General features: G+C 38.5%; 2 protein-coding genes across 3 annotated transcripts; both read left to right on the top strand.

The window, feature by feature from the left end:
• The first annotated feature begins 7,502 nt into the window (after positions 1-7,502).
• On the top strand, positions 7,503-8,490 carry LOC110298768 (olfactory receptor OR51C1-like). Of its 2 annotated transcripts, XM_021168206.1 has the most exons (2): positions 7,503-7,539; positions 7,583-8,490. In XM_021168206.1, the coding sequence occupies exons 1-2, from the start codon at positions 7,503-7,505 to the stop codon at positions 8,488-8,490; spliced, it is 945 nt and encodes a 314-aa protein (XP_021023865.1). The 2 variants fall into 2 exon arrangements, with proteins under 2 accessions (XP_021023865.1, XP_021023864.1); XM_021168205.2 differs by lacking the exon at positions 7,503-7,539 and having other exon boundaries at positions 7,546-8,490.
• A 5,832-nt stretch (positions 8,491-14,322) lies between these two features.
• Positions 14,323-15,273, top strand: LOC110297999 (olfactory receptor OR51C1-like). Its single transcript, XM_021167058.2, has one exon. The coding sequence runs from the start codon at positions 14,323-14,325 to the stop codon at positions 15,271-15,273; it is 951 nt and encodes a 316-aa protein (XP_021022717.2).
• Positions 15,274-23,844: the final 8,571 nt, after the last annotated feature.

Genomic DNA, 23,844 nt, shown 5'->3' with positions numbered 1-23,844 from the left:
CTTTTTGAATAGTAGGTATCTTTGCAAAATAATATTCTCTGTTTATGAAGTTACTGAATTCCTAAGCTGCTATTAAGTGTTAGAGGCTTTATTATCAACCTCAAAGCCAGTTTTAAGTAAGAGGTATTTGTTGTCATATAGGGCATTCTTGATAATGGTAAATATCTTAATAACAGTTTAGTAGAAATTATCAGATTATCTTTTATAAACTGGCAAGTGATTCACAAGGAACTCCCAGAATATTGTCATCTTCTTTTAGTTTTTCCTTTTAAGTAAGTTCTTCCTTTCTTTGCCTATGTGTACATGGCCCACAATTTTTAAAGGATACAGAATACACAGGGAAAGATTTGAAGTCTGAATCAAGTAACTACACTTGGCTTCAGTGACCATGGTTACTCAGCAGCTCCTCTTCCTTATGCTTTGTGTGTCTCAGGATGGTTGTAAAACAGGTAAATGTAAGCTTCACAAACTCATGGTCTTTCAATTAAATCATTTCTCCTAGGCTTTGGCCCTATGCAGAGCTTTGTCCTGTAGATCCTTGGGGATGGTATTGCTTTTGAATGAGCTTGGGAAATGAAACTCATCTACAGGATCTTTGAAGAAGTAAGAATAAAGTTAGACTGAAACCAAATATAATTATTAATTTGTCATTTGGAGAACAAAGGGTTAGCAGGACACAGCCATGTGGAGTTCTCTCCTAGGAATTCAATTTTCTGCTTTGCAAGTGCTCTCACCAGATCATGGCTCCTCATAAAACTCCCTCTTCTCAAGCCTTATAGTTCCTGTGTTCCTGTGGCAAGATTTTTCTCTTTGGGGGGGGGGGGTTCTAGAAAATCAGAACCGTTTTGGAGACAGTGTCAGAAGTCAGGTCTGGTATTGATCCTCTCTAGAAAAATCTCTTATCCTGTAAGTTTTGGGGTTAATCTCACTCTCCTCTCCTCTCTTCTCCTCTCCTCTCCTCTCCTCTCCTCTCCTCTCCTCTCCTCTCCTCTCCTCTCCTCTCCTCTCCTCTCCTCTCCTCTCCTCTCCTCTCCTCTCCTCTCCTCTCCTTCCATCTCCTCCTTTCTCCTTTTCTTTACTCTCTGTTGAGCCTTTAAAGACCAGGCAACATGGTCAATGCCTTCCTCCTAGACCCATTTTGAAAATTCTATGAATGATGTCACTGCATGAGAACACTGAAGACTTTAGGAATCCATCAGGCAGTGTAAATTCTTTAGATTATTTGTAAAAACTTAATGGGGTTTAGAGGAATTGGTTAATATAAACCCAGCAGTACTTAACAACAGATAAAGTATAACAAGTTAATATGTTAGGTTAATGTAAAGTGTAACACTCAAAATAGTTGCTGCAAATGTAGACTGCAATTGTAAACAGTTATTAATTCATTTCACAATTAAGATGGTAAAAGTGAAATTAAGATTTTGAAGGAAAATGTCCTACTAAGTGAAGTAGCCTCAACTCAGAAAGACAAATACCATGTTCTCCCTCATTTGTTGTGTCTAGTCTTCATTTTTTTAATGCATATCCAGGTGGAAGTAAATTTGGATAAAGGAAAAGAAATGTGAAATGAATCCATGGGACTGTATAAAAAGACTTTAAGTGACAGAATGGAGAAGACAATGGGTACAGAGGAAAGGCCATCATGGTGAGGGGAGAGGGAAGCAACCAAAATGCAGGCCATGTATGAAAACCCCATACAGAACTCTATCACTTTGCAAGGTTTAAAAATTGCAATCATCTATAAGAGTTCTCTGGTAGAACTTTTGGGATACCTTATGTATACTATCATATCATCTGCAAGTAGTGATACTTTGCCTTCTTCCTTTCCAATTTGTATCTCCTTGACATCATTTAACTGTATTATTGGTTTAGCTAAAATTTCAAGTACTATATTTCAGAGATAGAAAAGAGTCAGAGCCTTACCTTGCCCTGATTTTAGTGGAATTACTCTAATATTCTATCCATTTAATTTGATGTTGGCTATTGGCTTGCTGTATATTGCCTTTAAGACATTTGGGTATGTGCCTTGTATCCCTGATCTTTCCAAGACTTTTATCATGAAGGGCTGTTGGATTTTGTCAAGGCTATTTCAGCATCCATTAAGATGATCATGTAGTTTCTTTTTCTTTCAATTTGTTTCTATGGTGGATTGCATTGATGAAGTTTTGTATAGCGAACCATTCTTGCATCCCTAGCATGAAGCCCACTTGATCAATGTGGATGATGTTTTTGATGTGTTCTTGGATTTGTGAGTATTTTATTTATTATTTTTGCATCAATGTTCATAAGGGAAACTGGTCTGAAAGTCTCCTTCTTTGTGGAGTCTTTGTGTGGTTTAGTTATCAGGGTGACTGTGGCCTCATAGAATGAGTTTAGCAATGTTCCTCCTATTTCTATTTTGTGCAATAGTTTGAGGAGTATTGATTGGTATTAGTATCCTTCTTTGAAAGTATGGTAGAATTCTACACTAAAACCATCTGTCCTTGGGCTTTTGTTGTTGTTGTTGTTGTTATTGTTGTTGTTGTTGTTGTTTGTTTATTATGTTTTGGTTAGGAGGCTTTTAATGACTGCTTCAATTTCCTTAGGGGTTATAGGACTATTTAATAGTTTACCTGATCTTGATTTAACTTTGGTAAATAGTATATCTATCTAGAAAATAGTCCATTTCATTTAGATTTTTCCAGTTTTGTGGAGTACAGGCTTTTGAAGTAAGACCTAATGATTTTTTTGAATTTCCTCAGTGTCTGTTATATCTTCCTATTTATTTCTGATTTTGTTAATTTCGATAATATCTCTCTGACTTTTAGTTAGTTTGGCTAAGTGTTTTGTTTATCATGTTGATTTTCTCAAAGAACCAGCTGTTGGTTTAGTTGATTATTTGTATTGTTCTCTTTGTTTCAAATTGATTGGTTTTGGCCCTGAGTTTGATTATTTCCTGCCATCTACTCTTCTTGGGTGTGTTTGTTTCATTTTGTTCTAGAGATTTTGGGTGTGCTGTTAAGTTGCTCATATAGAATCTCTCCAATTTGTTTACAGAAACAGTGGTATGAACTTTCCTCTTAGCACTGCTTTAATTGTGTCATATATATTTGGGTATGTTGTGCCTTCATTTTCATAGAATTCTAGAGGTCTAACTTCTTCCTTCCTTCCCTCCCTCCCTCCCTCCCTCCCTCCCTCCCTCCCTCCCTCCCTCCCTCCCTCCCTCCCTCCCTCCCTCCCTCCCTCCCTCTCTTCTTTCTTTCTTTCTTTCTTTCTTTCTTTCTTTCTTTCTTTCTTTCTTTCTTTCTTTCCTTCCTTCCTTCCTTCCTTCCTTCCTTCCTTCCTTCCTTCCTTCCTTCCTTCTTCCCTCCCTCCCTCCCTCCCTTCTCTCTCTCTCTCTCCCTCCCTCTTTCTTTTTCTTTCTTTCTTTCTTTCTTTCTTTCTTTCTTTCTTTCTTTCTTTCTTTCTTTCTTTCTTTCTTTCTTTCTTTCTCTCTCTCTCTCTCTCTCTCTCTCTCTCTCTCTCTCTCTTTCTTTCTTTCTTTCTTTCTTTCTTTCTTTCTTTCTTTCTTCTTTTATCCAGTGGTCATTGAATAGAGATGTTCAGTTTCCATGAATTTGTAGGCTTTCTGTTGTTTCTGTTGTTGTTGAACAACAACCAGTTTTAATCCATGGTGATCTGATAAAGTCCAAGGGGTTATTTCAATCTTTTTGGATCTGTTGAGGCTTGCTTTGTGACTGAGAATATAGTCAATTTTGGAGAAGGTTCCATGAGGTACTGTGAAAAAAAAGTATATTTTTTTGTAATAGGGTGAAATGTTGTATAGATATATGTTAGGTCCATTTGACTCATAACTTCTGTTAGTTTCATTATTTCTCTGTTTAGTTTCTGGTTTGATGACCCATCCAATAGTGAGAGTGGAGTGTTGAACTCTCCCCTATTAATGTATGGGGTTCAATGTGTGATTTAAGCTTTAGTAATATTCCTTTTGTGAATGTGGGTGCCCTTGCATTGGGATGTAGATGTTCAGAATTGTGATGTCATCTTGGTGGCATTTTCCTTTGATAAATTGAAGTGTCCTTTCCCATCTCTTTTGATTACTTTTGGTTGAAAGTCTATTTAATTAGATATTAGAATGTGTACTCCAGTTTGTTTCTTGGGTCTGCTTGCTTGGAAAACCTTTTTCTAGCCCTTTATTCTGAGGTGGTGTCTATATTTGTTGCTAATGTTTGTTTCTTGTATGTGGCAGAATGATGGATCCTATTTATGCATTTATTCTGTTAGCCTGTGTATTGCCGACTTAAGCCCATTGATGTTGAGAGATATTAATGGACTAATGATGGTTAGTTTCTGTATTTTTTTAAATTTTAGTGGTGTTTATGTGTGTGTGTGTGTGTGTGTGTGTGTGTGTGTGTGTGTGTGAAAGTGAGGGGGTGGGCGGAGAAGAGAGATTCTCTTCTTTTGGTTTTGTCAGTGTGAAAGTATTAATTTATTGTGTTTTCTTGAGTGTAGTTACCCTCCTTGTTTTCAGAGTTTTCCTTGTAGTATCCTATGTTGTTATGGATTAGTGAAAATGTATTGTTTAAATAGTATTTTTTTATGGAATATTTTGATTTCTCCTTCTATGGTAATTGAAAGCTTTGCTGTAGATGTAGCATTCAGTTGTATGTTTGTGACAGTGATGGCTGTAAGGCATCATGGTGAGGACTGTCTACTTGATACTCCTGGTTGTCTAATTATAGGGATATTTAACTCATAGTCCTTGTCTGGGGGGATCATCAGTGTGGGTGAGAATTTTTTATTATGCCTAGGGATACTCATTTTAGGAATCAAGAGAGGACTTGGTGCTTAAGAGCACTTAGTATTCTTGCAGAGGGCCTGGTTTTGGTTTCTATCACCCACACTAGGCAGCTCACAACCACTCCCAACTCTAGTGCATGAAATCCACAAGGCACTCATACATACATATAAACAATATACATAAGATTTAAAAAGAATAGCCATTTGCTGTTTGCTCATTTGATTTAGAGGTGGATTGGGAATCAAATAGTTCAATAAGTTTACATAAGTTTATTTCCAAATGAAGGTCTCTTTCTCACACACACAGAGGGAGAGACAGAGGGAGAGGGAGAGACAGAGACAGAGAAAGTGGGAGAGACAGAGGGAGAGACAGAGGGAGAGACAGACGGAGAGGGAGAGACAGACTGAGAGACAGACTGAGAGGGAGAGGGAGAGGGAGAGGGAGAGGGAGAGGGAGAGGGAGAGGGAGAGGGAGAGGGAGAGGGAGAGGGAGAGGGAGAGGGAGAGGGAGAGGGAGAGGGAGAGGGAGAGGGAGAGGGAGAGGGAGAGGGAGAGGGAGGTCTGGGAATGTTAAATTGAGAGACAATGGCAGCCAAAACAAAATCTGTAGGTTGTAGAGTCCTGGACCTTAGCTGAAAGATAAGGTTGACATTTTTACTTACAGCATTTCATGGAAGAATTGAGACAAAAGCCTATGTCCTGCTTGTAGTGTTTGATATTTGCCAAAGTGACAAAAGCAGCTGGAGTCCTGGGACTCATTGAGGAAAAACATCAGATAATAAATCTAAAAGAATTGAGTCTGAGAGGAGAATCCCAGGAAAGTTTAGCAGGGTTTAAGAAATAAAGAAAAAAACAAAACAAAACAAAACAAAAAAACAAAACAAAACAACAAAAACAAAACAAAACAAAACAACAACAACAACAAAAAACCCATTCTAATGCAATTGCAAAGTCATGTCCACCAAGGTGAAAATTACTCAGGGACACACAGTCACCCATTTCCCCAGACCTAAACCTCAGAGCCATGCAGGATCAAGACATCTAATAGAATTTATCAACAACATGAATGAATGGCTTTGGAAAAATAATAATAGAGCCCAAATACTTAATAGTTACCTATATGTTACAATTTCCCAGAAAGAGGCAGAGACTTGTGGTTAGATCTGAACTATCTTGTAGAGGTTTCTGGCTCAGTGTTGAGAGTAGGCAGAGGGAAATTTAGGAGGTGGGCTATAGCAAGAGGTATTTGATTCTTACTGACATGTTCTGAAGACTAATCATGGGATAATTTTCCCCATTTTTGAATCTTGGTTAGTTTTTAATGAAATTCTTCTACCATGTTGAGCTATCATGGAACTAAAATAATAGAAATGCTTAGCCCCAGACTGAAACCTGTAAAACAGCCTAGATAAGCCTTGCCTTTTCATAAGCCAAAAGGAAAGGCAGTTATCACAATACTTAAAAGGCTTCCAGTTTGGATCATTTCCTGTTTTGCTCTACTCTAACATCACAGACATGTCCCTTGAATGCCATACCATTTGTCACCTTTAGTTGATTCTTCTACTTAATTTTAGATTCATGCTTGTTCAGTATTTTTGTTATCAGGGTCATTTGCAGGCTTTAATGTGGCCACACACCTGATTTTAACTCATATTCATAGCATTGTAAACATGTGCATCAGTGAATGGAAGGGGCAGATATTTACAACCTAACATACCAAAGAGAAAAATACAGCACTAGAAAGCTTGAAAAGCAATTGGTTTCCTCAATCCTTCATATGTATGTGTCTAAAAACAGAAAAAGGAGACTCCGTCTCACTCTAACGTTAATATTCCTTTGAAAAGAAGAAAACCACCATGTTTGCTAAGGCTTCTGCTTCAGTGATTTTCCAAAAGCTTCCAACGAGTTGTTAGTTCTTGGTGAGGTCATCTTTTTAAAATCATCCTTCTGCAGACAGAATTTTCCTTAAACTTAATTAGATTTCTGATTACTGCCTGTGTAAACAAACCTTTTCCTTCTATCACCCAGGGTGGTTTATTTGTATATATAGCTTTAAATTTTTCTTTGTTTTTATGTATGTTGGTGTTGTGCTCCCCATGTATGTCTGTGTGAGGGTCTCTGGAACTGGATTTATAGACAGTTATAACTGTCATGTGGGTGGTGGTAATTAAATCTAGGTTCTTTGGAAGAGTAATCAGTACTCTTAACTGCTGAACCATCTCTCTAGCCCCCTTATTATAGTTTTTGTTCTTTGTACTTGTGTGTTTGTGTGTGTGTGTGTGTGTGCACATGTGAGTACACATGTGCTCATGCATGTATATAGATGAACATGTACCATGATTGTGGAAGGTCAAATGACAACTTGCTGAAGTAGGTTATCTTTTCCTACCCTGTAGGTTCTGTTGAGCTTAGGTCAACAGGCTTGACTTCACTTACATCTCCCACTGAGCCATCCCGACAGCTCTCATTATCAAATTTACTCTCCTTTTTAATATAAGAACACAGATGCCCATGCATAATGCAATATAGATCTGAAGGCTTGGGCATCTTTATATATGTTAGTTCTGTTTCTTCTCCAAGTTCACCTGTGTTCAGTTTGATAACTAATAAATAAATGGAAGTTTCCATTGAAGATGACAGACAAGAACTGTTTCTTCAGTGTTCCTAAATTGCAGGATATGTAGCAGAGGTTGGAAGCATTTCTTTTTTTCTATCATTGCAGGATGTATACTTTTCCCTCAGAGACATCTGCTTCCTTCAGTCACCATGCCATCCTTCAACGAGAGCACCGACTACCCACCAGTCTTCTTCCTCACTGGCATTCCTGGTCTTGAGACCTCTCACACCTGGATCTCCATCCCTTTCTGTTGTCTGTATGCCATTGCCATCTCTGGGAACAGCATGATCCTCTTTGTCATCATCACTGAGTCAAGCCTCCATGAACCCATGTACTATTTCCTGTCCATGCTGTCCTTCACAGACCTGGGTCTATGCCTTTCAACATTGGTAACTGTGTTGGGTATCTTTTGGTTTAATGTTCGAGAAATTACCTTCGATGCGTGCATTGGCCAAATGTTCTTTATCCATGGCTTTACATTCATGGAATCTTCAGTCCTCCTGGTGATGGCCTTTGATCGATTTATTGCCATCTGTAACCCACTGAGGTATGCTATGATCTTAACCAATTCTCGAATCATTGCAGTGGGTTTTGCAATCATAATTAGGGGAACCACTGCTCTTGTTCCTTTACTCCTGCTCCTCAAGCGTCTGTCTTTTTGCCAGAGTCATGTGCTGCATCATTCCTACTGCTTCCATCCTGACGTGATGAAGCTTTCATGCTCAGATACCAGGATCAACAGTGCCTTTGGCTTGGCCATTGTCATCTCTACTGCAGGCTTGGACTCTGTCTTGATCCTTCTCTCCTATGTTCTAATCATCCATTCTGTCCTTTGCATTGCATCCAAGGAGGAGCGGAAAAAGGCATTTGGTACCTGTATCTCCCACCTCAGTGCTGTTGCCATCTTCTACATCCCTATGATCAGCCTGTCATTGGTGCACAGATTTGGGAAACATGCCCCTCCCTTTGTGCACACTCTAATTGCCAATGTTTATCTGCTCATTCCTCCGGTAATGAATCCCATAATCTATAGTGTGAAAACCAAACAAATTCGCAAGGCCATGCTGAAAGTATTTTTTGTTAAGCCATCTTAGGGAAGTTTTAAAGTTCTTTTTAAAAGAGATTCTTCCCTAAATTTCTGTTTTATTATTCACTTGTGTGATTTAACACTGAAGCTTGAAAGAGTCTGCTAATAATAAATACATTTCATTTATTTTAGTTTTGTAAGTTTCTGCCTGCAGAGTTTTAGACTCTGGATCCCCTAATATCAGAGATATTATTGTTGTCTAGTTATTATCCTATTATTACTGCTATACATGTTATAATATGTTAAAATGTGTTTATTTATCATTTTATTATATTATAATCATTTTATCATTTATTATCATTGATAAATTGATTTTAGTCCTCTATGTTATATAACTATTAATGTCTCATATAATAAAGACCCTAAAATATGTTTCAATAATTGTATAATTTACATAGTACCTTTAAAATGATAATTAATGCCAATTAACTATACATATTTGAATAAGATGTAATAGTAGAATCACTAAAGAATAGATGAGAAAATGTGATTGAAATGAGTACTTTCCTAGTTCTCTAGGAAGCTTTGAGATCTCTTTGTCAAATGCAAGACCTAGCAATGTATTGTCTAAAATGTACTCATAGAAAACTGTCCCCTGATTTGATGATCACACAATGCAGTCATACACTGAATCTAAAGTTCTGTCACATAATCATACAATTATTCCAGCTTAATCTGAAAATTAAAAATATATATAGGACATGAAAATGCTAAGTATACTAATTTTATCATTATGCACTGAGTACATATATTGAAGCATCATCCTGTTCCAGACAATCTTAATTAAAGATAATCAATGAAAACAAAGAATATGTGATAAAGCCCTGATTTTCACATCTAGTTCTTGATGAAAAAAAAAACTATATTCTGTTTTCTGTATCAATATAATGCAATACTCTGGAATATGTTAAATCCTTAAAATGCTTTTTGAAAAAAATTAATAAAGATTATTTGACTGTCTATGGAGCAATAATAACAGAAACATCTTTTTAAAGGTCACATAGGGCAATGGACTCAAAGTCTCTATGTTTCCTTGCATGGGATCTACACAAGATCAAGACACTCAGCATTGTATTCCAACATAGATGCAGAGGGGACTTTTACAAATGTGCTTTTTTGGAGGGTTCTATGATGCTTCAAGTAAGACTTGTAAGACCGTTTCTTCATGGAAACTGAAGGAGCTAACAAAGAGGCTGAGGGGAAGGAAACCATAAAGTAGAATGAGCCCATGGGAGCCTCATCCTCTGCGGTCCACATCATCTCCATCTGGGGTTTTCTGATGAAGAGGTTTCAGAAAGCCTAAGATAGCTCTCCCCATAAATGTTCGGTATCCCTGTGCAGAAGACCTCAGCTACTCAGCCTGCTTTGAGAGAAAGCCACAAAAGAACATCTGGGTGCTTGTAAGTACAGCTGTTGCATTCAGGGAAGCAATAGACTTTACCTCTGCTGTTTCTCATAAGAATAAAAAGATTTTGTTAGCCTCATAGAGGTCTTCTGGATTCCTAAGAAAACCTAGAAAAATAAGAAATCTGTAACTTTGGGCCATCTATTCTATCTAAGTGAGTTTAGTAGTGATACAGTACAATTGTCTTGCTTCATAGAGCAGATTAAAAGCACCATTACAATTCTGAGTTTCCTGGGTAGTTTTGGAACATTCAAAACTGCCATCTAAAGCCCCCTGCCACTCCTGCCCTATGTGCACTACCCCAACATTGTCATCTTCAATGTCTATTATCATATGCCTCTTGTATTCTGTTTGACTGTTATCACATTGATTCTTCACAAATGCAGCCTTTTTTAACCCCCTACATCCCAGTGCTAATCTATCAAAGTTCATAAAAGTGGAATGTAATGTACTCATTTAGATAACTCAGTCTAGCTGAAGGCAGAATTTTCATGGGACCTAGGATTGGCCAGGATTCTAACAAGTTTGCTGCATCATTGGGCAGAGAAAAGACAATTCAAGTTAGTTAGGCATAGGACCTTTGGTACTGAGTTAAATTTTACATGAGATATCATTATCTAATATAAGTAGGTCATTTAACAAATGCTTGAGCAGAGAGAGAGAATAGATTATCATGCAGTACAAGTCAGGGCCATCCATAAACAACCTCAAATATGTTTTACACACACACACACACACACACACACACACACACACACACACACACAGAGGGAGGAGTGGGAGGTTGACGCTATAAAAATATTAAAAATTTATCTGAGTTGGCAGCATGCACCACCCCTCATTTTGACCCTTAACACTGCATAAATGAATTAAAATGGGATGAAATGACATAACCTTGCAATCTTAGTACTCTAGAGTTGGAGGCAAGAGGATCATTCTTGGCTTCCCAGAGAGTTTGACGCCTGCCTGAAATATATGATACTCTGTCTCATTTTGTAGGAGGGACCTGGAGACACAGCTCAGTAAGAGGTGTTGTTATACAAGCATGTGGATTGAAGTTTTAATCTCTATTACTCATGTAAAAATTCAGCACTATGGGGAAGAGATGAGGAGTTTGTTGAAGCTTCTTAGTTAGCTGACAACCTTGCCCCATGGATCAGCGAGAATCCTTGTCTGAAGAGAATAAGATGAAAGGAGATAGAGAATATACTTGAAGTGTTCCTCTGTCAAATGTATGTGCATGGGCAGGCACACCCCCAAAAATAGGTGAATACATTAACACACACAGACACACACACAGACACACAGACACACACACACACACACCACACCTTCATTTTTCTAAGCAATGCAATCTGAATGAGAACTCTTGACATACAGGAGAGAGGGGGTGCTGAAGGCCATACAGTGAGGTCCTGAGTTAAGTTCAGAATTACTGGTCAGTTCTTTAAATATTTAGAATGTATAAATATTACACTTACACTATTTTGTTTTCATTTGTTATAATATAATGGAAGGCCTGAAGAGATGGCTCAGTGGTTAAGAGAAGAGTTTGTTTTTCAGCATTCATGGTAAGGGACTCACAACAGTCTGTAACTCCAATTCCAGGGTTTGGTCTCTGTAGACACCTGCACTAGCATATACAACTCCACCTCCTATAGACATAAACATTCCACATAAAAAAATCACACACATGTTTTCAAAAGAACATATGATGAATAAGCAAGGAGTCCACCTACCACCAGCTTATCTTATTTAGAGAGGTATATTTTCAGACAGTGTATCATCGAACAATAGAGTAACCTGTAATATGTATGTATGAATCTGAAAGAATGTACATAACTCAGAGGAAGAAGTGTTTTCTTGTAATTCGTCCTAGTGAAGGCGATGTCACCAAGTGTTTCCATAAACAGAAATTTATGTTGAATTTATCAGCAACTGTGTGAATCAGATAGAGTGTAAAGAGCTTAGCCTCATTAAAAAACTAGAGATACATCATTTAAGTAAAGTACTTCAATATGTGGGAGCTTGATATATTGGGTCGTGTTCAAGTAAGGGAAACCTCAGGTTCAGCTTGCCAGAGCTTTAAAAAAATAGGTGTTTGCTAGTTTTGGAATACTTTATTTTTAGAGATGGGGTACTGGGTTTGACTGCATGCTGAGGGCAGGTGAGGCTACAGAGGGGGAGTATGCAGATGTGTTTGCACAGACTCCACTGGCATCAGTGGGGAGGAAGTCTGGAAACTAGCAACACAGGGCAAAGAAAGTACTTTCAGTAATATTTCTGTACTTCTTGCAAAACTGATACACGTATTTTATAAAGTGATGAACATGGAATGAGAGGAAAAAAGATGCTCAATCAATGGTCACTATATGTACATACAAAAACATATTTGTACAGAACAACAATTAATGAAAAAAGAGGCCCTGGATTTGACAGAGAGTAAGGAAGGGGAAGTTAGAGGGGTTTGGAGGAAATGAAAGGAAAGGTGAAATGATATAATTATGTTATAATCTCAAAAATAAAAGAAGTAATAGAAAAAGGATTAGAGAGTTGGTGGCTTCATTAATTGTGGTGTATAGAATTCTCAGAGGCCCCTAAAGTTTATGATTCACCCTACGTTATTTGTTCTGTTTGAGAATAATCGCCCTGGTCTACTCAGTGTGAGCAAGGCATGCCAATGTATGTAATGGATTGCCACTCTGCTACTCATAGTTCATTAGACTACAGAAGAGTTTACCAATGCAGGTAATGTCTTTGGTTGCTTTACATCATGTTAATCTATACAAAGATTAACTGTGTCCCGTGACCTAATCAATCACGGGAGATTTTGGAGGGAAGATGAAGCTGCAGAGGGTTCTTGTATTTGAAGAAGTACAAGTCATGTTGTGAGAGAACCTTGTGCATGAGCTTGAAGATGGTGTTGTGGATGCACGAGTCTCCTCCTCTACTCATCAACCAGCAAGAGATGGAGACCTCACGTTGCAAAAGATTGAATTCTGTCAGTAACCTGAATAATCTCAGACGAGGCCTCTGAGGTCCAGGGGAATGCACAGCTCAAGGCTGAAATATCAAATTCTGCTTTCTGAGATCCTGAGTTGAGGACCTAGTTTTGCTACTCTCCATCACAGAGAATTGTAATGAATGGGCCTTGTTTCAAACTACTGAAGTCTTAGTATTTTAAAATGTAGTCGTATAGACATCATCTCAAGCAGGAGAATGTCAGTTGATGCCAGATGCCAGGTTTCTACTGCATGAGCCATTGTTGTAGAAACTGAAGATGATAGGCACCATGCTGTGAGTAGTAAAGGAGAGACTTTACAAGGAGCAGGGGATGTAGAGAAGAGACAAGTATTTTAGAATGGAATGTAGGTTGTTGAGGAAATTGACATTATTGTACAGATTTTTGTTATGGTATATTTTCTTTTCCTCCCCCCCTTCCCTCTATCTCTCACTCTCTCCCATCCTCCCGCACTCCTTTCTTGTTTTCTTTCTTTCTTTCTTTCTTTCTTTCTTTCTTTCTTTCTTTCTTTCTTTCTTTCTTTCTTTCTTGTTTTCTTTCTTTTTTGTTTTCTTTCTTTCTTGTTTTCTTTCTTTCTTTCTTTCTTTCTTTCTTTCTTTCTTTCTTCCTTCCTTCCTTCCTTCCTTCCTTCCTTCCTTCCTTCCTTCCTCCCTCCCTTCTTCCTTCCTTCCTTCCTTCCTTCCTTCCTTCCTTCCTTCCTTCCTTCCTTCCTCCCTCCCTCCCTCCCTCTCTCCCTCCTTTCTTTCTTTCTTCCTTCCTTTCTTTCTTTCTTTCTTTCTTTCTTTCTTTCTTTCTTTCTTTCTTTCTTTCTTTCTCTCTCTCTCTCTCTCTCTCTCTCTCTCTCTCTCTTTCTTTCTTTCTTTCTTTCTTTCTTTCTTTCTTTCTTTCTTTCTTCCTCTCTCTTTCTCTCTTTCTTTCTCTGGCTCTGGGACAGACTCCAGAGCTACTACTATGTGATGTTCTCCTGCTGAGCCACATCTCATGCCCTCCTTACCCTTGGACTGTGGCAAGGAATGGCAAACATTGTCTGGTCCCCTAGTCACCCCTCCTAAAATACACAGCATATTGCTCCCTCTTATGTTTTCATATGCTTAAAAAATGATTCCACATGGAAAAGAAACACCATGATTTATGACTTTCTGAGTCTGGCTTAATTCACTTAGTGTATTATTTTTGTATAAAAATTCATCCTTATATAATTCTTCATTCCATGACTTTGCTCCACTAAGGGAATAGTCTCAGTTGTTCCTCCAATTTTCCTGCTCCATTTGTAACAAGCTTTTATTTGCAGCAGCTATTGTCTTTCAGAAGTGTTTACTAGTGAAATGACCCACTTTGTACTGGGTGCATCACCAATAAATATATACTATCATTGTAGGACACTCAGCTGAAAATACTGGTTTGAATTCAATATGCCAACCTTAGAGAACACCACAGCTTCTTCCATCATTTTCCTGCTCACTGGTATGCCCGGGCTGGAAGACTTCCACACCTGGATCTCCATTCCCTTCTGCTTTCTCTATGCAACTGCCCTGTCAGGGAACAGCCTGATTCTCTTTGTCATTATCACCCAGCCCAGCCTCCACGAGCCCATGTATTACTTCCTCTCCATGCTGTCCACCACTGACCTCGGGCTCTCCATCTCCACTCTGGCCACCATGCTGGGAATATTTTGGTTCAATGCCAGGGAGATCAGCTTCAATGCCTGCTTGTCACAGATGTTCTTCATTCAGCTCTTCACTGTCATGGAATCCTCAGTGCTGTTGGCTATGGCTTTTGATCGTTATGTGGCCATCTCCAACCCTCTTAGATATGCTTCAGTTTTAACTGATGTTAAAATAGTAGTAATTGGAGTAGCAATCATCACTCGGGGAACCCTAATCCAGACTCCCCTTGCAGTGCTCCTGAAAAGATTGTCCTTCTGCAGCAGCCATGTGCTCCACCACTCCTACTGTTTCCACCCCGATATCATGAAGCTCTCATGCACAGACACCAGGATCAACAGTGCAGTTGGGCTCACTGTCCTGATCTCTACTGCTGGAGTTGACTCTGTCTTTATCATCCTCTCCTATGTCCTGATCATCAGAACTGTCCTCAGCATTGCTTCCCCAGAAGAGAGGAAGAAAGCCTTCAGCACGTGTATCTCTCATATTGGGGCTGTGGCTGTGTTCTATATTCCACTGATTAGTCTGTCCTTTGTCCACAGATTTGGGAAACGAGCTCCACCATATGTCCATACTCTGATTGCCAATGCCTACCTGCTGATCCCTCCTGTCATGAACCCCATCATCTACAGCGTGAAGACCAAGCAGATACGGAAGGCTGTGCTGAAAGTTCTCCATTCTAGTATGACAAAGAGCTAGATGGTTGTTTTATATGTCTTCTGCCTTTGGCACTCTATGGAAGAGGAAGGTAACCTTTAAGGAGGTTACAATGCTGAGAGACATTGTACCATTTTAACATTGACAGTTGTCAAAATGATAAATTTAGTTGCAAGAAAGAATGTATGAGCCAAAAGAGACTAATATAAACTGCAGATTTTCAAAATATCAGTTCAGTGTTCTCTAAAATGTCATTATAGTAGTGTCTTTCCTCCTTAATGAAAGATTTCTATGATATTGCTATCCAACTCTCTTCTTTATTGACAGAAACAGCATTACTTCTATTCATAAGTGGAAATAAAATATAAATTATCATTCCAAATCACCAATTGTTATCACCTAAATATACCAGGACAAGTATCCTTGTCAATTATTAAGTGTACAAATATCTCTGATTCTCTCTTATTGAACAGGTGATGTTGCCATAAGGAATCTAACATTTTTAGTCAAACATTTATATTTCCTATCTTCAGAGAAGATTTTAGTGTATATCACCTATGAAAAATAACTATTGATTTTGACTATTATGTATAGTTTATACCCCTAGTACTGCATTAACTGAGTGTGGAGGCAGATCTCTGCACTTGCAGTACTGCTCAATTGCAGGCAAGAGGACCAGAAGGTCAGGTCATTTAGGGTTATTTTGAGACATCAAAGATAATTTGTATTTGTTAGTGGGGTGATGATCTTTACCCAAGACAAAGTCACATTTATTCAGTAGTCAGCATTTTATTTATGAATGAAGACATAAATGTAGAAATGTTCTAATATACATTTTTGTACTTGTTTTCGGTCTTTCTTAAGGCAAAGTGTAGGTTGTTAATTAGTATACCTCTCACCATTTAGACTGGAAGGTAGAAATCATACTCTTGATGGACACAGGAATTATTTCATTCAGCACAATAGATAGTAGGCATTTTAGGGCAAAAATTCAAAGGGAATGGAAATAATAAAAAACAACTGTGACAGTTCTTGTATCTAGTTGCTTTAGGTGCACAGTGAAGATCATAGCATTCATATGCTCTTTTGATAGTTATTTACCCCAGAGCTAAGTTACATCCTATAATTATATGTTACTACTAGGTTCATCCTGCTACTTTAGGGACTTAGATAATGGGCCATATAGAGTCAATACCTAACGTCACAAGAAGGGATATTTCCTTGTTCATTGTCAGAAGTGAGAAGAGAATTTCTCATGGCCGTGAACTCGAGTAGTTGAAAAGTAAACAGGAAGGATACTTTTCCTTGCCTCTTATTAAACACTCAGAGAAAGGCCTTTTATATAAAGAAATTTTTGAAATAAATTAATTCATGCTTAGAATCTTTAGTATTTGAATATATAACATAGCTTAGCACATTCATATGTATTATGTCACTTCATACTCAGAGCAACCATGTCGGACAGAGAAACAGGTAAGGTAATTTTTTCTTTGTTTGAAAATATATTTATGTATAATATATTTTGATCATGGTTTCTTCCCCCTCAACTCCTCCCAGATCCTCCCATCTCCCCACTCAATCAACACCATGCCTTCTTTTTTTATCTCTTTAGAAAACAAACAGGGAAACAAACAAACAAACAAAAAAGCAAGCAAAACAGAGAAAATGAAACAAAACCAGGAAGTGCAAGAACCCCCCCCCCACAGAAACAGAAACAAAACCAGAAACAGAAACAAAAGCACCCTATAAAAATACAAAGTCAGAAATTATAACATATTAGTAAAATATCAGGAAGACAAGCAAAAAATGTCCAAACAAAGCAATATGAGACATAAGTCTACAAAAAGATCATTGAGTTCATATTTTTAAATTTAATCTTTTATTTATTTATTTTACACTGCAGATTTTATTCCCCTCCTTGTCCAACCTTCAACTGTTCCACATCCCATACCTCCTCCCTAACAACAGAACTCAAAAAGGTCAACAAGCTGAAAGGCTCAAGTAGGGACACCTCACTCCCACTTGGGAGGGAGAAGAAAGCAATCACAAGGAGGGGGGAGGAGGGAGGGACGAAGGAGGGAAAGTGGAGAGGGCATGGGAAGAGGAGAACCATATCTGGTATTGGGTGAAGGAAAAAGACTGAAATCCTGAGGGCCAGTAGAAAGAATGGAAACAGGCAACTTCAGGAGGTAGGAGGTTGTGGGAACCCTCTAGGATGCACCAGAGACTTGAGAGGTGAGAGATGAAATGCCCAACAGTAGATGAAATGCCCAACAGTAGAGAGAGGGAACTAATAGAGCCCACCTCCAGCAGGAAGACAGGGCATCGAGTGAGGGAGGGGGTTGCCATCCCACAGTAACAACCTGACCCATAATTGTTCCTGTCTGAAAGAACTGCAGGGATGAAAATGGAGAGGAGCCTGAGAAAAAGAAGGTCCAGCGTCAGACCCAAAGTGGGATCCTGCTTAAGGGGAGGTCCCACGATCTGACACTATTATGGAGGCTTTGGAGTGCTCACAAAAAGGAACCTACCATGACAACCCTCCAAAGGACCCAACAAGCATCTGAAAGAGTCAGGTGCAGATATTTACACCCAACCAATGGACAGAAGCTGATGACTCCTGTGGTTGAATTAGGGAAAAGCTGGAAGAAGCTGAGGAGGAGGGTGACCCTGTAGGAGGACCAGCAGTCTCAATTAACCTGGACCTCCAAGATCTCTCAGACACTGGACCACCAGCCAGGCAGCGTATAACAGCTGATAAGAGGCCCCTAGCACATATACACCAGAGGACTGCAGGTTCTGGGTTCAATCAGAGAAGATGCATCTAACCCTCAAGAGACCGGAGGCCCCAGGGAGTTTAGAGGTCAGGTGGGGTGCGTGGTGGGGACATCCTCATGGAGATGGAGTTCATTTTTTGTTGGCCATCTCCTGGTGGGCTTGATGCCTACCCTTACATGTGGTTAATATATCAAGTGAGACTCCATTTCAGAGAACTAACTTTTCCTTTTTAAGTGGATATCATTTGAAGTGAGGTTTTAGGTTAGTGCTGGGACCCCTTCTGGTTTGAACCTGTGCAGGCCCTGTGTGTTCATTCTTGAGTTCATATGTCCATTGCTCCTGTTAGTGTCTGGAAGACATTTCCTTGGTGGCATCTATCCCCTCTGTCTGTCTCATCTCCTTCAGAGCCCCCTGAACCGTGAGGGGAAAGTTTTGATAAAGACATCCCATTTAGGACTATCCAAAAATCTCCTACTCTCTGCCTGCTACCCTACTACGGACCTCTGTGTGAATTATCATCTACTGCAGTTGGAATCTTCTTGATGATGGCCGAGTGAGGCACCGATGTATGAGTATTGCAGAATGTCATTAAGAACCGTTTTAATTCTATGTTCCTTTAGAAGAACAATAGTATTCGATTTTTCCCTGGGCCCATGGCCTAGCCAGTCTCATGTTCCTGGGAATTCCTGTATTTTTCAGAACAAATTTTGTTTTAAAATAAGTTTAGGCTAATATCCACTTATCAGTGAGTACATATCATGTGAGTTCTTTTGTGATTGGGTTAACTCACTCAGGATGATGCCCTCCAGGTCCATCTATTTGCCTAGGAATTTCATAAATTCATTCTTTTTAATAGCTGAGTAGTACTCCATTGTGTAAATGTACCACATTTTCTGTATCCGTTCCTCTGTTGAGGGGCATCTGGGTTCTTTCCAGCTTCTGGCTATTATAAATAAGGCTGCCTGGGGATCCATCCCATAATCAGCCTCCAAACGCTGATACCATTGCATACACTAGCAAGATTTTGCTGAAAGGACCCTGATATAGCTGTCTCTTGTGAGGCTATGCCGGGGCCTAGAAAACACAGAAGTGAATGTCACAGTCAGCTATTGGATGGATCACAGGGCCCCCAATGGAGGAGCTAGAGAAAGTACCCAAAGGAGCTAAAGGGATCTGCAAGCCTATAGGTGGAACAACAATATGAACTAACCAGTATCCCCCCGAGCTTGTGTCTCTAGATGCATATGTATCAGAAGATGGCCTAGTTGGCCATCAGTGGAAAGAGAGGCCCATTGGTCTTGCAAAGTTTATATGCCTCAGTACAGGGGAACACCAGGGCCAAGAAGTGGGAGTAGGTGGGTAGGGGAATAAGGGGGGGGACATGGGGGACTTTTGGGGTAGCATTGGAAATGTAAATGAAGAAATACCTAAAAAAAAGGTAAAAAAATAAGTTTAGATTTTTAAAAGGATTTTAGAGGCAATAAGAGTTTATATTGCTTGACAGCCATTTCCCTGACCATTAGTGCTTTTGTATCAGTGAAGAGCAAGTTACAGATTTAGAAGTCAATGTGAACTCATTAGATTTTATCACTCAGATATCCTTATGTGTGTGTGAGTGTGTCTGTGTGTGTGTGTATGTGTGTGTGTATATATGTGTGTGTGTGTGTTTAACCTAATTACCCCCTCTTTAAATGTTAGAATTGCATTAAGGCTGAAATCTAACCTCCTTCTTATTTTCAGATTGCAATGAGGATTACGAAGTTAACTTCCACTCCTATGCAGCAAGAAAGCTATTATACACAGAGCATCCTGTAGTACCACGTTTTGTCTGTTACAAGCACTAACAATTCTGATATGTAAATATTTACTGGATAAACAGAAGCACTAAGGAGTCCAATGGAAAATACATATATTAAAAGCAAACATTCTTTTTGTAGATAAAAATTACTATCAATAAATTTAAGGCAAGTATCAACATTAAGAAATTTCTTCAATCCTAAGGTTTCTTTTTAAAGTGAGTTTGTGCAACTATAAAAACAAAGGGAGATCCATCTGTCAGTTAATTAAATATCAACAAATTTCCTAATGGAAATTCAAGAAACCTGTGCAGATGATTCTGCCCCACTGGTTTTTCTCATCAGCTTCCAATGAGTTGTTTTGTTCTTGTTGAGCTCAGTTTTAAGTTGTCTTTCTGAAGGCAGAGTTTCTCTAAAACAGAATCAGGCTCTCAACTACTACCTGCATAAACAAAACCTTTTCTTTTATCACTATTAAAATCTAAGTGTTTAGGTTTCTCTACCCAGTGGTTACTAGTATTTGTTCAACCACAAACACTTTACATTATTCACATTTATGTTTACATCTTATTGTCCTATTTTCATTTGCACAAGAATGTATAAATTAATGTGACCTTCAGGACGTTTGGTCTCAGAAGTTTAGACATAATGAAAAGCAGGGCAAACTACCCCACATGCTGGCTTATTGTTTTCCAGAGATATGCTGTCTGTTATTCCAACTGCCGTAGAACTGGATTATATTTTTCATTGTTTACTTAATCTCTTCTTTTAAATGTGTGTACATAAATATACTGAGGCCTAGATAGAATACAGTGTGGATCCTCTGAAAACATGAGTCTCTTCACAGAGGTCACTTTGTTTTTTTCCTAATTATCAGCTGTTGCACAGCAGGAAAACCAGGAAAAGTCATACATTTCCATTGAAGCACTGGGTCAGGTTCTAGTTCTCTAAGGAGCCTAAGTTGTGTAGCAGAGGTTGGAAGCCATTTTGTTCTCTGTTGTTAAAGGTTGTTTGCCTTTTTCCCCCAAGGGCTTCTGCTTCTTTCAGTCACTATGCCATCCTTCAACCAGAGCAGTGCCCAACACCATTCATTCTTCTTCCTTCCTGGCATTCCTGGTCTTGAGATCTCTCACAACTGGACTTCTATGTCTTTCTGTATGCCATCACTATCTCTGGGAATGGCATTATCCTCTTTGTCATCATTACTGAGTCAAGCCTGTCTGGACCTATGCACTACTTCCTGTCCATGCTGTCCTTCACAGACCTGGGTCTTTGCCTTTCCTTGCTAGTCACTATGTTGGCCACCATCTGGCTTGTTGTTTGAGAAATTAGACTTTTTAAAACAATATTTAATTTTTTTTTGAAAATTTGTATATTTATACAATGCCATTTGATCACATCCATTTAGCACTACCTCCTTCTGACATCCCTTAGTACTCTACTTACTCTTAAGTTTGGAAGGAATCTAAGAGATGGATGAGGAGGAATGTTGTGGTGATTTCTGGATAGGACATGCTGTTATACATATCAACTCATAGGGAGTATGGTTATGCACAAAACTTGCAATATGAATGGGAAAAGAGCTGCAAGGAAGAGAAGTCAGCTCGATGCCTGTATTGGCCAAATGTTATTTATGTCTTCATATTCATGGACTCTTCAGTTCTCTTAGTGATAGCCTTTGAATACTTCACTGTCATCTGCAATTCACTGGGGTGTGCCGTGATCTCACACTTATTACAGTGGGCTTTGCACATGTAGCCATGAGGACCACAGCTCCTGTTCTTTTACTCCTGCTCTTCAGGCATCTATGTTTTTCGCTGCAGACACATGCATCCTCAGTCATATGTTCTGATCATCCACTCTGTGCTCTGCAGTGTATCGAGGGAGGGGTGGGAAAAGGTCCTTGGTGCTTGCTTGTCCCATCTCAGTGCTGCCGCCATCTCCTACAGTAACACAATCTGTTTGTCTGGTGCAGAGATTTAGGAAGAATGGTCTTCCCTTTCTGTACATTTCCATGGTTGGTGTTTGTCTCTCATCCTCCATAAATGAATCTTATGATTTAACGTCATGATAGACATGAAAATCAAAGCCCTTGGTAAAATTTTCCTTCACAAACTATTTTAGGAAAGGTTTAGAATCATCCATCATTACATGTTACCTGACTCAAACTTGATTATTCACTAGTGAAAATACTATACTATAGATTTTAAACTTTGCTAATAGATGGTTTTTACCCACTCTTTTGATGATTTGGTAACTTACCAAATAAAGACTTATAAAGTCTTTGAATGTGGGTTTCTTTCTTTCTTTCTTTTTTTTTTTTTGTTTTTTTTTTTTGTTTTTTTTTGTTTTTGTTTTGTTTGTTTGTTTGTTTTTTCGAGACAGGTTTCTCTGTGTAGCCCTGGCTGTCCTGGAACTCACTCTGTAGACCAGGCTGGCCTCGAACTCATAAACCCACCTGCCTCTGCCTCCCAAGTGCTGGGATTAAAGGTGTGCGCCACCACGCCCGGTGGGTTTTTTTCTTAAGTTAATTTTAAAATATATTTTATTAGTTCTTTGAGATTTTTGTACATTTGTTCATATTCATAGCGCTTCTCCTACTCATTCCAGATAAGATAAAACCTTTACTTAGCCCAGCTATGGGGCCAAGAATAAATATATCGACAGGCCCTAAGCCCTAGGGGAGGCCCCATTTCTACTATTTTGTTAAAGGGACACAGTGTAAAACTGACTCCTAATGACTTATTGCTATTCCCCAAATTACTGACACATCTTTCAACCTTTATCTGGGAAACTTGTGTTTGCAGGAGCTGATGATTAACACAGAGACCCACAGCCAGCTAAGGTACAGAGAACAAGAGATTATAGGATGCTTAGCCCTAGTTTACAGGTTTATTTAGACAGAAACTTCTTGTGCAGTTTTTCCCTCTGACAAATCTGTGCCTCATATAATATACAATTATGATCCTTCAGCATGGAAAAATTAAATCACTCTTTGTAGTCACAGGCGTCTTACTGACTCTAGAATATAATATAATAACCCTTTGATGTTTTATATAATTAGATCCCTGGGTAAAGTCTAGTTCTATTAATTTATAATTTTTGGTGGCATTGTTTGTTATTACAAACATAAATTATTTATAGTTGAAAATAAGCACAAAAAATTGTAACAAGAACAAAATAATACATTTCAAATTGTAAAGGGCACTGAGGTCAATATTTGTATGAGTATGTTTCCAAAGGGGAAAATTACTCTAAATAGATCTGAGTATAACATAGGCAATTATTAAAATTGACCCTGTAACACATTAAATGTGTAATTATTATAAGATATTTGAATAAAATGAACTATACAAATACACTGAGTTATGACACTGTATTTGACAGGTACATGCTTAAATGATAAGTAGTAAAAGTATTTCTGTCTGTTGTAATGCTTGTGTTTGATATCTGTTTACTCTCTGGGTTTTTAACATTAGGAACAGGAGATTCTGTTTTGTTTTCTGTATTAGCAGTGCTAAAACCTGGAACGTATTATACTTACAGTGCTTTATGAGAGAATTAATAAAGGTTATTGTATCTTCTACACCAAGGCTCAAGGACCATCATGAAAGAGGAGCCAGAGAAACAGAGGATCTTCTATGAGATTGCATCTTTTAGAAATGAGTGGGAAGTTTCACCCACAAAACATGTCTTAACAATATAGCCATATTGTTAAAACATATTGCCTACACAAGTCCTGAAGAAATGTAGCACCAATAGACACATTACATAGAAGGGGGAAATAGATACACTAACATGATCTTATCCATAGACAAAGAACTACAGGCAACCAAAGAATTCTTAGAATCTTGGAAATAGTTTTTCTCAGTAATGAGTCTACAAGTTTTTGTCCAGTACCAAATGGTCAGTCCTGAAACCATGTACATACAACTAACAGTGAATTAATATACTGGTTGTATTTATATATTTAGTCACACACATATATATGAAATAATAATGATTAAAGAAAAAGAGATCATGATTTTTGTTAGGGAGC

This window comes from Mus caroli, unplaced genomic scaffold, assembly GCF_978045245.1.
Source record: "Mus caroli unplaced genomic scaffold, Mus_caroli_1 scaffold_8, whole genome shotgun sequence".
Lineage (NCBI taxonomy): Eukaryota > Metazoa > Chordata > Mammalia > Rodentia > Muridae > Mus > Mus caroli.
The sequence above is the reverse complement of the archived record's forward strand: the minus strand, read 5'-3'. Positions and strand labels throughout refer to the sequence as shown.

Coding starts and splice junctions, on each gene's coding strand:
- LOC110298768 (XM_021168206.1), top strand. CDS start 7,503: ATGTATACTTTTCCCTCAGAGACATCTGCTTCCTTCA. Junction 7,540..7,582: donor AGAGACATCTGCTTCCTTCA/GTCACCATGCCA, acceptor ACTACCCACCAG/TCTTCTTCCTCACTGGCATT.
- LOC110297999 (XM_021167058.2), top strand. CDS start 14,323: ATGCCAACCTTAGAGAACACCACAGCTTCTTCCATCATTTTCCTGCTC.